The sequence below is a fragment of the Terrapene carolina genome, unplaced genomic scaffold (genome assembly GCF_002925995.2).
Source record: "Terrapene carolina triunguis isolate 2854851 unplaced genomic scaffold, T_m_triunguis-2.0 Scaffold33911, whole genome shotgun sequence".
In the NCBI taxonomy this organism is placed as follows: domain Eukaryota; kingdom Metazoa; phylum Chordata; order Testudines; family Emydidae; genus Terrapene; species Terrapene triunguis.
The window spans coordinates 10,225,755-10,241,741 of NW_020698262.1; the positions used below are offsets into that span (position 1 = coordinate 10,225,755).

At 44.9% G+C, this 15,987-nt stretch overlaps 1 protein-coding gene across 1 annotated transcript in view; it reads right to left on the reverse strand.

The window, feature by feature from the left end:
* Positions 1-10,123: 10,123 nt before the first annotated feature.
* LOC112108587 (dual specificity protein phosphatase 22-A-like) overlaps positions 10,124-15,987 on the reverse strand; it is a 40,534-nt gene continuing 34,670 nt past the window's right edge. The window contains exon 8 of the mRNA XM_026663807.1: positions 10,124-10,600. Within this exon, the coding sequence (XP_026519592.1) occupies positions 10,394-10,600 (207 nt within the window). The 3' untranslated portion in view covers positions 10,124-10,393. The remainder of the gene's footprint in view (positions 10,601-15,987) is intronic.

A 15,987-nucleotide genomic window follows, 5' to 3' on the forward strand; every position in this document is an offset into this window, starting at 1 on the left:
GGGTCAACGTTCCATCCCCCCGGGAGCTCGCCGGGGTCCCATTCCTCGGCCCCATGGAGCGCAGGGCTGCCGAGCAGCAGCCAGCATGCTCTTAACCTCCCTTTCCCATCAGGATCCCTGGCTGCTTGGCAGGGATCTCAGCCCGGCTTTCGTTCCCAGTCCCTTTTCCCGGGGGTGTCATTTGCAAGGCTGCATGAGGTGGACAGGCAGGGAGCCAGTAGCTGGGGGCGTTTTCTGAAACTCTGCTCAGTGTGAGGGGGCCAGAGCTCGAAGAGGGGATTTCTCGTCGAAACCCAAGCTTTGCTGGAAGGCTGCCCCCGCTTTGCAGTGTGGCTGGGAATTTCCTGGAGCGTGTCCAGACACCTTGTGTCTTGGAAGAGTGACTCTCTGTAGAGCTCCGGGCAGCAGGGTGGCTCTCCAGCGCTGCTCTCTCTGCCGCTAAAGTACAGCTCAGTTGCACGGTTAACTCACTCAGCACCTCACATTTGCTGACTCCAGTGCAAACAATGAGATGGGAAAGGTGGGACACCCGCGCGGCAGGTTACCAGGTAGGAAGGGAAATAAGACTGTAAATGGAGTGATCTAATAACACAGATGTTTGTTCTGTGTCGCCCCAGCAGCACTGGGACAATTTTAGAGTGCAACAATATCCCAAGAGAAAAGATCGGAAGCTCGACTGTGGTGTGAATCATCTAAAACTTAAGCCAGACAAATCACAGAGTGACATTCTGTAGCAAGTGATCTTGCATTGACAGGAAAATGGACTTCACATGACCCAATACGTCCGGTTAATGGGCACTATTAAAATACTAAAGTTGCACAGCATTTCCAGGGGAATTCTGAAACTGTAGAACCTCTAGGGCATTTATTATAATCAGTGGACGTATAAGGCATCTATCTTGGATATCTTTTCACCAGCTTTGTCTTTCCTATAATTATTGCACTACTGGCACAAAGAAAATATAATTCAAAGAGATCGTCAGCTTGTAAATAAGTGTATGCAGTATTTGTAAAATAGCTGTACACTGCTAGGTGGATAAGGTATACAGCTGGAGGTGTAGCTTACTATTAATGGCTGCTTTGGAAACACTGGAATTGCTTGCTGGTTATAAAGTAGAAAGAAAGAAGCATTGATTTTGTAAAACCAAGATTCACTAGAGCCAGTTTCTTTTACATAAGCTGGAGAGTCTAAAACTGATATTCAGACTTCAGAGGTTCAGGAGCCGAATTAGTGATCAACATTACCCAAAAAAGCCACAGTAGAGTGAATTCATTGTTAGTGCAAGTTGATAACTGAATTGGTTAATAACAATAAAAGCATCCTGGTTGGTTAATAATTAAATTACATAGTGTTTTAATATCATGTACCGCAAAGAGCCCCAGGAGACACATTCATGAGCTACTGGCAGCTCGTAGTCTGAGTATCACTGTTATATAACATTTAGGAATTAAGGACCTGATTCTATAATGTACAATTTTGATTAACGTCACTAGAAGCTGCGGGTATTCAGCACTGCACAGGGTAAGACCAGCCCATATCTGAAAAGGATTCTCAGGAGTAAGATGACCTGAAATGCACACTATGATTTATGATTTGGAAAAAGCAGGGAAAATGTCATTTTGTGACTTTTTTGCCAGTGTTTTTACTTTGGTCTCCATTGCACCTGCAGATCTGAACAGAACATTCTTTATCAAACTGAATAATGCTTTTCCATGTTTTATCTGGAACAGAAATGTGCCAAGCTATTCCCCAAGTAGATTAGTTGTGACAACAGAGACAAGAGGACTTCTGCTTCCTGATGATTTTAGACATTTGTTTTTAGGGCTGCCAAATTAAATACAGAGAGAGAAGATGGGTGAGATAATATTTTTGTTTGGACCAACTTCAGTTGGTGAAAGAGACAAGCTTTCAAGCCACACAGAGCTCTTCTTCAGGTCTGGGAAAGGCACTCCCAGCATCACAGCACAATGCAAGGTGGAACAGATTGTTTAGCATAGGTAGTAAGCACATATTATAAGGGACCATTCAAGGTAAAGTGGCTCATTAACACCTCTGCAATCACAGGACAAAAAGAGGGGGCCTACACACTGCACACAGATATATACATGCTTTTTAGAAGAAGAAATATATGTCCATCTCACTGTGGCTAACACTGAGAGATGACATTGCTATCCACAAGGGGAGTGTATGGAGCTATACACATAAACAATATAATAAAAATTAGGACCTAAATTACAGAAACACAGTTTTAATTTATGACCTAAATCACAACCCTAATCTTTAAAGTATTTTTTAAATATCCACACTTGTAGCATGATCTGTATCCTCCGGGAGATTTGGGGAATAACTATAAAAAAATGAGGGGTCAAATGCAACTATGTGGATTGTTTTTAATGTAGTGCGAAAGCATTTGTTCATTTGGTGCCTGATTCTGCAAACACATACTCACAAGTATTGGCATAGAAAGTACGCTTATTAAGTTTGCAGATGATACCAAACTGGGAGGGATTGCAACTGCTTTGGAGGACAGGGTCATAATTCAAAATGATCTGGACAAATTGGAGAAATGGTCTGAGGTAAACAGGATGAAGTTTAATAAAGACAAATGCAAAGTGCTCCACTTAGGAAGGAAAAATCAGTTTCACACATACAGAATGGGAAGAGACTGTCTAGGAAGGAGTACGGCAGAAAGGGATCTAGGGGTTAAAGTGGACCACAAGCTAAATATGAGTCAACAGTGTGATGCTGTTGCAAAAAAAGCAAAAGTGATTCTGGGATGTATTAACAGGTGTGTTGTGAGCAAGACACGAGAAGTCATTCTTCCGCTCTACTCTGCGCTGGTTAGGCCTCAACTGGAGTATTGTGTCCAGTTCTGGGCACCGCATTTCAAGAAAGATGTGGAGAAATTGGAGAGGGTCCAGAGAAGAGCAACAAGAATGATTAAAGGTCTTGAGAATATGACCTATGAAGGAAGGCTGAAAGATTTGTTTAGTTTGCAAAAGAGAAGACTGAGAGGGGACATGATAGCAGTTTTCAGGTATCTAAAAGGGTGTCATAAGGAGGAAGGAGAAAACTTGTTCACCTTAGTCTCTAAGGATAGAACAAGAAGCAATGGGCTTAAACTGCAGCAAGGGAGGTTTAGGTTGGACATTAGGAAAAAGTTCCTGACTGTCAGGGTGGTTAAACACTGGAATAAATGCCTAGGGAGGTTGTGGAATCTCCATCTCTGGAGATATTTAAGAGTAGGTTAGATAAATGTCTATCAGGGATGGTCTAGACAGTATTTGGTCCTGCCATGAGGGCAGGGGACTGAACTCGATGACCTCTCGAGGTCCCTTCCAGTCCTAGAATCTATGAATCTATGAATCTATAAGTAGTCCATTTGACTTCCTTGGAAGATAAGATGTTCAACAACTTGGACAAGAGGCAAACACCATCACTCAGGATTGGGCCCTTAGGCTATATCTACTTTGCAAACATAAAAGAGTATAAATATACATTTCTTTTTCCAAAAAAAGCAACAACATTTTGTTACCTTGTCAAATGAGTTTTGTTTTACCAGATCTATCTGTCCATCTATCCCATGTCCAACACAGACTGTGAACCTCTGGAATGATGACAAAATCCAATCCTGCTGTATGCCAAAGGAATTCCATTGAAGCCAGTGGCCTCTTTCTGTTGTCATGATCTCATGTAAACCCATGGAAATCAGAAGTGACATGTCTGAAGTCAATGGGTTTACATATATAACACACCTATGTAAGTGAGATCAGAAACAGGCCCGAAGGAGTTGCACTGATTCATAGATTCATAGATTCTAGGACTGGAAGGGACCTCGAGAGGTCATCGAGTCCAGTCCCCTGCCCGCATGGCAGGACCAAAGCATTAGTGAGCCATATGAACAGATTGCCATTCAAATCATCCCTAAGCAATAGAGATCTTTCAGAGATCACTCTACATTTTTCTTAATAATAACAGAACTTTGTTGTTATTATTTGTATGACAGTGGCCTCTAGGAGTCCCAAACCTATTATACTAGCTGCTCTACAAACATAGACTAAAAGATAGTCCTCGCCCCAAAGACCTTACAATGACAATCTAAATGAGAAGACAAACAGAAATAGACCCACAATTAAATTCTGCTCTCACACTAGTGTAAATTAGGAGTAACTCCACTGAACTCAATGGAATTACACAAGCACAAAACCCAGAATAAGCAAGATCAAAATCAGGTACTTTATACTGTAGCGGTGACCTAATTGAGGTAGTAATAAGTGAATGATGAGTCTAGAAAGAAGTTACAGAGCTACTAGCTGTCGAATAATAACCTCCCTGAAAATTCCTTGGCGGTTTTTCAAAATCTCAGTCCACGTAGTTCCTTTCCAGTAACACTTGCTTATATTGCCATATCTACACATTAACATTTGAAGCTTATTATGTCTGAAACCAAAACACATGTACTTGAGAAATACTCCAAATCATTCCCATCAGCAGTTGGCAACGGCTGTACAAAACTAGCTAAACCAGTTTCTGTGCAAACGGAACTGCCAAGTATTTATTTTAAGAGACCTATTTCCCCATGTGAGAATAATATATCAGTGCCGGACCTTTATTTATATCGGATGACTTCCAAATATGCAACAGACAACCACACACGGAATACAGAAAATAAACGTACAGAAATAAAGGACAGTTGTGATGATTTGGGAAAGCTGCCTACGGACAACTTGTGAATTCTGAAAAATTGTGAATTCTGCATTATGAAAATTATTGAATGGTAGAATGCCTCAGCGGATGGGGAGTCAGCCATTTGCTACCAGGACTGTGTGTGTGTGACAACAGTTACGCAACATAAGGATCCTGAAAGATGGTGAGCACCTTCGATGCCCATTGAAGTAAATGGAAGTAGAGAGTGCACAGCATCTCACTGGATCAGTCCCATAGATCTCGATTTTCAGAAGTGCTGAAGCATCCACAGATATCAAACTTCAGCTACAATTGTGGGTGCTCGGTGCTTCTGACAAATCAGGCACATAGTGTTCATTCTCAAAATTGCCAGGCCATCAGCCTGCCTCCAATTCTCCTTATGTTTACAAAAAGAACAGGAGTACTTGTGGCACCTTAGAGACCAACAAATTTATTTGAGCATAAGCTTTCGTGGGCTACAGCCCACTTCATGGGATGCATAGAATGGAACACACAGAAAGAAGATATTTATACATACAGAGAACATGAAAAGGTGGGAGTAGCCATACCAACTGTAAGAGGCCAATCAATTTCATGTTCTCTGTATGTATAAGTATCTTCTTTCTGTGTGTTCCATTCTATGCATCCGATGAAGTGGGCTGTAAATAAATTTGTTGGTCTCTAAGGTGCCACAAGTACTCCTGTTCTTTTTGCGGATACAGACTAACAAGGCTGCTACTCTGAAACCTGTCCTTATGTTTACAGTGACACCTACTGACTGCAACCAGATCACAGAGAGAGAAGGTGGGCAAGGTCATCTCTTTTACTGGACCCACTTCTATTAGTGAAAGAGAGAAGCTTTCAAGCTCCACAGAGCACTTCTTTCCCAGACCTGAAGAAGAGCTCTGTGAAGCTTGAAAGCTCGTCTCTTTCACCAACAGAAGTGGGTCCAATAAAACAGCGGTTCTCAACCAGGGGTACGCAGAGGTCTTCTAGGGGGTACATCAACTCATCGAGATAGTTGCCTAGTTTTACAACGGGCTACATAAAAAACGCTAGCAAAAATGTCATACAATGACTTGTTTATACTGCTCTATATACTATACACTGAACTGTAAGTACAATATTTATATTCCAATTGATTTATTTTATAATTACATGGTAAAAATGAGAAAGTAAGCAATTTTTCAGTAATAGTGTGCTGTGACACTTTTAGAATCATAAAATCATAGAATATCAGGGTTGGAAGGGACCTCAGGAGGTCATCTAGTCCAACCCCCTGCTCAAAGCAGGATCAACCCCAACTATTGGTGTACATGAGAACATACAAATTTTGTATTTGTATGTCTGATTATGTAAGCAAGTCGTTTTTAAGTGAGGTGAAACTTGGGGGTAGACAAGACAAGTCAGACTCCTGAAAGGGGCACAGTAGTCTGGAAAGGTTGAGAGTCACTGCAATAAAAGATATTACCTCAACCACCTTTCCTCTCTCATATCCTGGGATCAACACTGCAAACTCCACATTATAGAGGTACTCCAGGCTGCTTTGCTTTGGAAAATCCTTACTAGAAAGAACTATTAGATCCACTAACTCTATTATGTAAAACTTTACACACACACACAAATTCTGATTCATGACCCGTTCAGCGTGCTGGATCCTGGCAGATGAGTAGCTAAGGCTTGGACTGACTTGGTATCCTTTTACCTAGGCAGAAAAGCAATGTGTATACATGATAAATCGTGCAGGCTATTGTTGGTTGTTGGACACAGAGCAGTCTGAGAACCTAGATTTCAGTTAACACCACTGAACAATGTGTCTGCTGCGTTAGAAGTACTGCCCTTGACTCTTGTATGTGACAGAGTTTGTTTGTTTGTTTTTTAACGTGAGACAGTTGTTTCATTATATGATACCCGCTTGGATATCATTTGTACCCTGTGACGTCGAGACCTTAAGCCAAATCTGAGACCTTGTGGTAAGTCTAGGGAGAAGTGAATTTCGAATCGCACAACCTGCAACTCCCAATAGTTTGGAACTTCTGACCATTCCTTTATCAAAAGAGCTCAGTGATACAGCCGCACATAAATGACTAACAGGGCAATGGTTTAGCAATTTGCTTCAGCATTGCCAGTGGGAGTTTGTAACACCTATTGCACATGTAATCTCTGCTTATCACATATCTACTATAACTTCCTATTAATACCAGAGAAACCGACTCTGTTCTCTTTTCCTATACACAATCTCCATTTCTGCTTCCTAAAATGTTACCCAAGTTACTAGACGCAATGTCTATGAGTTTGACTTCCTCTCAATCCATTTGATTAAGAGCATTTATGATGGTTTATCTAGCTAATTGTTAAGGGTGCATTCCCAGGTAGTGTCTGTTGCAGGTTTTGTTTTTAGTGTTTTCAGCTGGCTTTCAGGCTCCCATTTTGAATGCTAGAGAGTAATGGATGGAGAAAGACAAAAACATAAGAGGCCTTTTTCCTGCTTTAGGGGGAAGAAAAACTCCATCAATTTCTTTTCTAGAATCTCAATTTGTATCAGAAAAAAAAAATGATCTGGCTTTTTTTAAATAAAATTATTTTGATGTTGATCGTGGTTCTCTGAAAAAATACACATGACATGACATCAGCGCAATAGTGCCCAGGCCCCCAGTTCCTACCCAGACTCCACTGATTTCATTGAAGTTATGCCAGGAATTAATTAGACCACAGCAAAGATCAAGAACAGGAATTCCCAATGTATAATAAATCCCATTTTTATGCTCATGTTGAGTTAAAGATCTCTCAAGCCTTCTACCATTTTGTCACGCTCAAAACATCCCAGCACCCAGAACCAACGATAAACTGAATTATTAGAAATATTTTGAACAACTTTTTGTCTCAAAACGGATTGCAGGTAACAGATAATGTTGAGAATCCAAGCAGGCTATTTACAGGACTTTTTTAGTGAAAGACAAAAATCAGTCATGTAGGTTTTAAATATTTCTGATGCAATAATAGTGAGGGTCCTATACGTTCTTGGACAGATGGATGGATGGAAATTATGTCTGGGTTTTAAGTCCATACATAAAACTAGTAGCCTGTCTTTAGCAATGAAACAGAACAAATAATAAACAAGGGCTGGTTACATTTTAGGGCAAGGTTTCTATAAAATATTCCGTGCTATTTTCCCCTTAATCTTATTTAGCATCATAAACATTGCGGGGTTCTTCATTCCTTATCCCGCAGTCCTTACTCAGGAAAACTCTGAGGCGGCAACTCAGCAAAGTATTTTTCCCATGCCTAACTTTAAACACATGAGTAGTCCATTTAAGTCAGTGGGACTGCTCAGTTGCTTAAAGTTAGTCACCTCCGTAAGTATCTTTCTGAATTATTAACTGAAGGATCACGTCCTCTATGTCTGAATACAACCATTGTTCTCGCCTGGATTTTTAAAAGTTTTAAAATAGCGTTGGGCCTGGTTCTCATTTGCACTAACCACTACGTCACACCACCTTGGCAATGTAAAAGGGGTGAGAACCAACTCCAATCTCTCCCACTTTATTACATTTCCGTTCATTTTAAAGCCCCTTTGCACTGCCAGAGCTGTGGCAGAACCTGGCCCTAACTGTGTGTAAAAAAAAAAAAAATCTGTGAATTTTGAGTTGCTGGGCTGACAACTTCTGCCATCTACACCCTCTATTTATCCACACCCCAAAATCTGCACAGCCTGCGACACTGCAAGCTTCCCTTACTCTGCCCCCAGAAATGTCACTTTATCCTTCTGGGGCTCAACAATTTCTTGTTTGAGTGAACTGTTGGCTTTCCAATCTTATTTAAATGTCAGACAAGACAGGCAAATGATAACACCTCGACCTCTTCCTGTACTCCACATTAACCATGGCACAGACACCCCAAGCTGTTACTTGTCACATTGTCATCGTTATGCAATTGGGGTCAAAACACTCAACAACAGCAACACAAACATTGTGGGGGAGATGGGGAAAGAAGCTAATGAGACTACACCGAGTTACCCCAGTTGAGAATGTGTGTGGAGCCTGCGTTGTAGACTGGATTTGATGTTGGCCTTTGTGATCAAATCTTCAGAGTTACAGTTATAAAAGAAAGCACAGCTCAGAAAAGATTTTGCACAGTTCATGTATCGGACACAGGTGAGGAGCCCAAGATCATGAATTTTCCACGGGGTTCTGAGCTTTGAAGGGTGGAGACACCCAGGAAACAAAGGACATCTTTGGGGTGGTCCAGTGAGGAGGAATAGGAGGAAACAGGTCACAAGAAAATGTAATCTGGACAAGAGGAAAAGTTTCCTGACTGCAAGGTCCATCAGTAGGCTCCTCCCCAAGGCAATGGATAATGCAGCCCTTACACATGCTGGTGAGCATTTACTTACATGAGCAGGCCTATTGAAGCCAAGGGATTGTGCAATCCAGCCCCAAGCAAGCAGTGGAAGCCCTTTGCCTGAGTCATTTAAAACAGGGCTTCACCAAGTATTAGGGAATGTGCATTCGCAAAGGCTGGGGGAGTGGAAAAGGTGGGCTAATGGGCCTTTTCCATCTCCGATTTCTGTGACTCTCTGGCACGTTTGTGAGAGGCATGGGTCTGCTTGCTGAAGAAAGTGACGGCAATGTGATTGCAACTGTTCTGTCATTGCAGAATATGGACCTCAGAGAGCTGTGGATGTGAAAATCCTCCGGCATCCTTCCCCCAACCCCTAACTGGCTCTCTGCAGTCCAAGCTTCCTTCTTCTGAGATGGGTAGATGCCCCATCCAGGCTCTGATAGACACATCTGTAGTGTAAGGTCAATCTGAACTGACAATGACTAGGACAGCAAGTGAAGTCCGTATATCTGCTGTGCTGTATGTGGAGTAAAATGGAGAGTGGTACTGGGCAATAGCTGTATCTGTTTTGAGAGATCCTGGCCCTGTATTGGCCCTCAGTGTCCAACAACTGAAAAGATAATGAATGGGATTTATCACACCGGTAATAATAGGAAAACCAGAGACCAAGGAGATGAAGTCCCAGCAGCCGGAAAGAGCTCCTAGGAAGGCGTTTCAAAAGCTGGTTGTTTTCTAAACACCCTGAAAGCAAGTTGCGGGCCAAACCTACTGATGGAGTAAATAGCTGCAACTCTTGAACTCAGTGGATTGATGCCTGGTTACCCCAGCAATGAATTTGGCTCTATGTGTAACTGACAGCATGCCCATCATTCCAGTGCAGCCCTACAACAAAACAAGCTTGGATCATAAAGTGATCCATAGGCAAAGCGGAAAACTCACCCTTCATGTGTACAATAGTGCTAGAAGTTTCACAGGAAAAGGTTCAACCCAACTCAGTGACATTAATAAATTCACTTCCATAGGATCTTTCATCGGAGGGTCTCAAAGCACCCTCACAAACATTAATAAGTGAAACCACTCGACACCCCTGGGAGATGGTTACATTGATGCATGGGGAGATCAAGTGATTTGCCTGGATTCACGTTATGATTCAGTAGCAAAGTTGGGAGTAGAACCCGTGAGACCTGATTGCAATCCTTGGCTCTAACCATTAGATAACATTGCTTGACATAGCATGTTTTGGAAGTTGGCATTCAGTTTGCTCTCCACCCTAGCCATAAACATCAAAGCTATTCTCATTGAAAGATGAATGCAGAGACTTTCATCCAACAGTGATAGCATCTCTGTGGAATTAGCTGTCCTTTTTTATCTGTTCATCCATCTGTTGCTGCTGGTACCATAGGCATTGTAGGGAAGCGAGTAATTGGGTGTCGGGGAGTTGATCCAGTGAGTCTCCCTGCTTCCAAGCTGCTGTTCTCTCTGTTTCTCTTCCTGCTCAGTGATTAAGTGCTGCAGCGCTTCTTGGTCATTAAATGGATTCTTGCCATACTCTTGTCGAACCCAGGCTCGGTACTGCCAAAACAAAACCAGAATGAGTTGTGAAGGCCACTGATAAGGTGCAAAATCTCTCTGCTTATCATTAGCCCTACACCAGAACCTGCAGATAAAGATCCAGATACAAGAGGCAATCAGAATTATTGGGATGTAGAATGAAATCCTAACTTGTCCCAGTGCACACTGCCAGGGCCGGCTCCAGCTTTTTTGCCGCCCCAAGCGGCGAAGCAGGGAAAAAAAAAAAGATAAAGCCGCGATCAGCGGCACTTCGGCGGCAGCTCTACCGCACCGCTTCATTCTTCCACGGCAATTCGGCGGCGGGTCCTTCGCTCCAAGAGGCACTGAGGGACCCGCCGCTGAATTGCCGCCAAAGACCCGGATGTGCCGCCCCAAGCACCTGCTTTCTTCGCTGGTGCCTGCAGCCGGCCCTGCGCACTGCAATTGCAATTATAGTGAATCTTTGCTTTCCATGAAATTCTGTGAAAAAAGCTTACAGGAGGGTTCCACACTGTGCTGCTGGATGTCCATCATCATACAGCATTTAAAGGGCCCGGTTTGCAGAATTTTGCACCTACTATTGTGCACCTAATTTGTGTCTGCAGTTGCTGCGTGTACATGTGCAAATTACTAACTGCACTAATTTGCACCTGCGGTTATCCAGTTTGTGGTGGTTTCACTTTCTAGTTAGGTGTGCAATTGTGCATACACTTTTGGACATGCACAATTATGGAACTCAGGCCCACAATGATTAGATACTAAACTCGTAGTTAAGTTAATGAGGGAAGCCACAACCCTTTTTCTTTTCTTCTGTAGCATCCTACATATAAACTGTATCCCTAAGCACTTTAAGCACTGATGAACAATCATAGAATCATAGAATATCAGGGTTGGAAGGGACCTCAGGAGGTCATCTAGTCCAACCCCCTGCTCAAAGCAGGACCAAATTCCCGACTAAATCATCCCAGCCAGGGCTTCGTCAAGCCTGACCTTAAAAACCTCTAAGGAAGGAGATTCCACCACCTCCCTAGGTAACCCATTCCAGTGCTTCACCACCCTCTTAGTGAAAAAGTTTTTCCTAATATCCAACCTAAACCTCCCGCACTGCAACTTGAGACCATTACTCCTTGCTCTGTCATCTAGTACCACTGAGAACAGTCTAGATCCATCCTCTTTGGAACCCCCTTTCAGGTAGTTGAAAGCAGCTATCAAATCCCCCCTCATTCTTCTCTTCTGCAGACTAAACAATCCCAGTTCCCTCAGCCTCTCCTCATAAGTCATATGCTCCAGCCCCCTATGGACAGGCTGTGATATATAAAAACAACGAGGAGACTCCTCGTTGTTTTTGTGGATACAGACTAGCACGGCTACCTCTCTGATACTAGGCTGTGATATAAATTGCAGAAAGCAATGGTGCAAAAGTTTAGCATGGGGAATAAATTAAAGCTTTCATTCCCAAGGCCATACACAGCGGGAAACATAAAGAAGAAGAGAGATGTTGTCAGAAGAGAGGTGAAAGAAGATTATGAGTAAACAAGGTGGGAAGGATACAGGGAGGCTGATACAAGCAGTGGGAGCTACAGAGGAGATGGTTCTTAAGCCAACAGTGGTTCCATTAAGAGCAGAGCTGTTTAGTCCACGTCTCAGAAGCTGTTTCCCACCCCTAGTGCTATACAGGCAAAGAGTGCCAAGATAAATGCTGTCAAGTTCTTGTGCAAAGTGTGACATCCTACTTGGTAAACATAATGGTGACACCACTGGAAAATGTAACCACAGTCACTCGCATTCCTGATTCCACTTTATGTCATGACAGTGCAATGGGGTTATTTACTTCTTGTTGCCAAGAAGTTACCTTGGTTCCTAGTGCAGCCGAATTACCATAAACAAACACCTCACATTCTTATTTGATGGTGACACCGGGAAACAACTGGCGTCACTGCAGTAGGTCACCAACACAAGTCGGTTCTTGCCTGTCATACTATTTGGTTTTGTACCGTATTTGTTCAGTCCGATTTCTCATCAGTGTCTCCAGTTCCTGCTAACGTCTATGGTCAGCTAGGTTTGGGCTGAGATTGTGGGGTTGTCTGAAAACGAAATATTGCTAATATGAATCTTTGTGACACACACCCCCCATCCCTCCCATCGTGCTGCAACATGAAGCAGTCAGGAAGAGCCCTATGCTCTGGGAATCCATCCCTGAGGGCACAGATAGAAGGAGGAGGCCAGTTTAGGGTTCTGCAAGGTCAGCAAACTTTATGGTCAACTGTCCACTTAGGGGGTTTCTTGCACTTTCCTCTGAAGCAGCTGGTGCTGGCCACGGTCAGAGAGAGGATAATGGACTAGATGGAGCATTGGTCTGACCCAGTATGGCTATTCCTGTGTCCCCCATATACTCTAATAAACTCCTCAGGCTGTAACCTGTTTGGGGCAGGGACTGTCTCTTTGCACAGTGCCCTGGCCTCTAGATCGGGGTGGGCAAACTATGGCCCGGGGGCCGCATCTGGCCCTTCAGATGTTTTAATCAGGCCCTCGAGCTCCTGCTGGGGAGTGGGGTCGGGGGCTTGCCCCGCTCCGCGTGTGCCGGGGCTCTGCGCAGCTCCCGCAGCTCCCATTGGCTGGCAACCACAGCCAATGGGAGCTGCAGGGACGGCGCCTATGGATGGGGCAGCGCACAGTGCCGCCTGGCCATACCTCCACATAGGAGCCAGAGGGGAGACATGCTGCTGCTTCTGGGAGCTGCTTGAGGTAAGCGCCACCCGGAGCCTGCCCCTCTGACCCCTTCCCCATCCCGCCCTCTGAACCCCTCGGTCCCAGCCCAGAGCCTCCTACTGCACCCCAGAGCCTGCACTCCCAGCTGCAGCCCTCACCCCCCAACCACACCTCAACCCCCTGCCCCAGCCCGGAGCCGCCTTCCATACCCTGAACTTCTCATTTCTGGCCCCACCCCAGTGCCCACACCCCCAGCCGGAGCCCTCACCCCTTCCCACACCCCAACCCCCAATTTCGTGAGCATTCATGGCCCGCCATACAATTTCCATACCCAGATATGGCCCTCGGGCCAAAAAGTTTGCCCACCCCTGCTTTAGATGCTACCACGGTACAAATAATCTTCCTACATTTTTGACTAGCCAAGCATTCTAGTTGCTTCAGCGAAAAACGTGGGAGCATCTGGGAAGAGCCATAGCCATGACTGGGCCTTGGTCTCAAATAGGGCACAATAAGGAAAAATTTGAGAGCCACTCCTCTGCAGCATTCGTCTGGCTGTGACCAGGGGAATCCCTTGCTAGGTGTCCTCTCTGCTCTCTGGAGCAGCGATGGTTGTCACCGAGCTGAGCCTTCCATGATAGCTCAAGCTTTTGAGTGGGTGGTGGCTTCCACTGAAATCCGGGGGCTTTCCAGTGGGGATTTTTGCAATTCCAGGTCTAATCACTTACCAAGCCTGCAGGCTGCAGAACCCACTGTATCGAATGTGCACTCGTTGCCTTGAATCAGGAAGACATTCAACATTTTGTTAAGGGTGGAGACATTGCTATATTGGCCGTAGGCCAGAAGGCAAGGCTTAATTTCCTTGCTAGAAAACAACGGATGGGAACTGGCCTCCCAAAATGTGAACGAGCAGGATATCCTGCATGCTTATTCAGTGCAAAGAGAACACTGCCCTGAAATAATATGGACTCCATTCTCCTCTTTGCACTGCCATTCAGTTACTCCTGATTTACCCCACTGTGAGAGAAGAATCAGGCCTGATGTCCTTGGCACAAGCTTTTCTGCACAGAGGTTTCCATGGGTCCTGGTGACACTAGATCTTGGAAAGAGTCTAGTTATACATCCAGTTCAGGTCAGGTCACCATGAGTTCACACTACACATGGCTTATCTGACATGGCAATCTGCACTGTTCACTAACAGCAGGACAGGTCGATGGGTCACCGGAGGACCGGAGAGGGCGCTAGGACAATGCATTGCAAGGAGACCGGCATTAACAGACAGCACGGCTGCTTCCTGCCAAGAGGAAGCTCCCAGAAAGAAATTCACTTGCCAGAGGCCATCTCTGCCTTAAGCTTAGCTCTGAAACAATGCCAATGTTAACCCTTTGACGGCCTAATCCCTGTGAGATGCTGAGCACTCACAGCTCCCCTTGGCTAGGACCGGAGATGGAGAGGGCCTGAGTTTGCAGAGCAGGTCGCTGCTGGGCGTACCCAGCTGTTTTTGGCAGCGACCGCTGTGCATGTTACAGCAGCATGTTCCTAGTCTCTCATTGTGTGGCTCACCTCCCAGAGGTACATTTCCAGTCACTGCTCTTGGGTAAATAATCTGGGGCGGGGAAGGGGTGCGCCACCACCATGCAGCAGCCTGACAGGCCCAAGTTGCCACTCCCTGGCTCGAGGGAACCCAGCCCCTGAGCTGTCTCTGACTTCCCACCAGGGGAAAGCGAGAGGCAGCATGACTGACCGTTGGAGCTGCTGCCAAGTGTTTGTTTATCAAGTCAGATAAGGTGTGGTTCAAGTGCAATTCCTCCAGCAAGAGCCAGTCTTCCCCTCACATCTCACAGCTGGACCTTGCTTCAGGACCAAATTTATCTCCATCACCTGATGCAGCTGGGTCTGTCCCACTGAACGTGTGAGGGGTGGCACATCCCAGAGCAACTGCCAGGGGCATTCTCGGGTCTGGGGCTCCTTGGGCCAGCGGGAGCTCGGCTGTGTCATGAAGCTTTGTGGTGGGGAAGGGAAATCAATGGATTTACAAATATTTCCTGTGCACCCTGGTGCATAGATCAACATCAGCACCTGCCTGGGAATAGGCCACTCATCTGTTGTTGCAGTCAGAGGACAAGGCAGCATGTGTCTAAAAGATAAGGGGGGCCCATAGGATGAGAGGTAGTGTGGTGCAGTGGGCAGGACACTGGACGAGGGGTATATCTACACCACAAAATCAAGGTGTGATTGCAGCATGGGTAAGCATACCCATGTCAGCTCTTATCTAGCTAGCACAGGTAACAATAATAGCAAAGACGCAGCAGCACAGGCCATTGTTTTGGGGTCTTCTTAAAGGCCCAACTTCTGGAGTCATGTGATTAACTGAGACTCTCAGCATTCTTTTTTGAAATACTTCTAGCTTTCATGTTTGCAGAGAAAAGCTTGAAAAATGTGACCCGAGCTGGGGTGCTGGAACAATTTGTAACGTGGGGGTGCTGAGAGCCATTGAACCAAACTGTAAACCCTGTATAGAATGGAAACCACTGCAAGCCAGGGAGTGCGGCGGCACCCCCACACCCCTAGTTCCAGCACCTATGGCATCCGAGTGTGACCAAAGGACTCAAAAAGCCAAAGGCAAAGAACAGGAATGCAAAACGGATTTTTTTTTTTATCTCATGATTTTTGGGGTGGGGCTGACCCCTGATTTTGGAAGA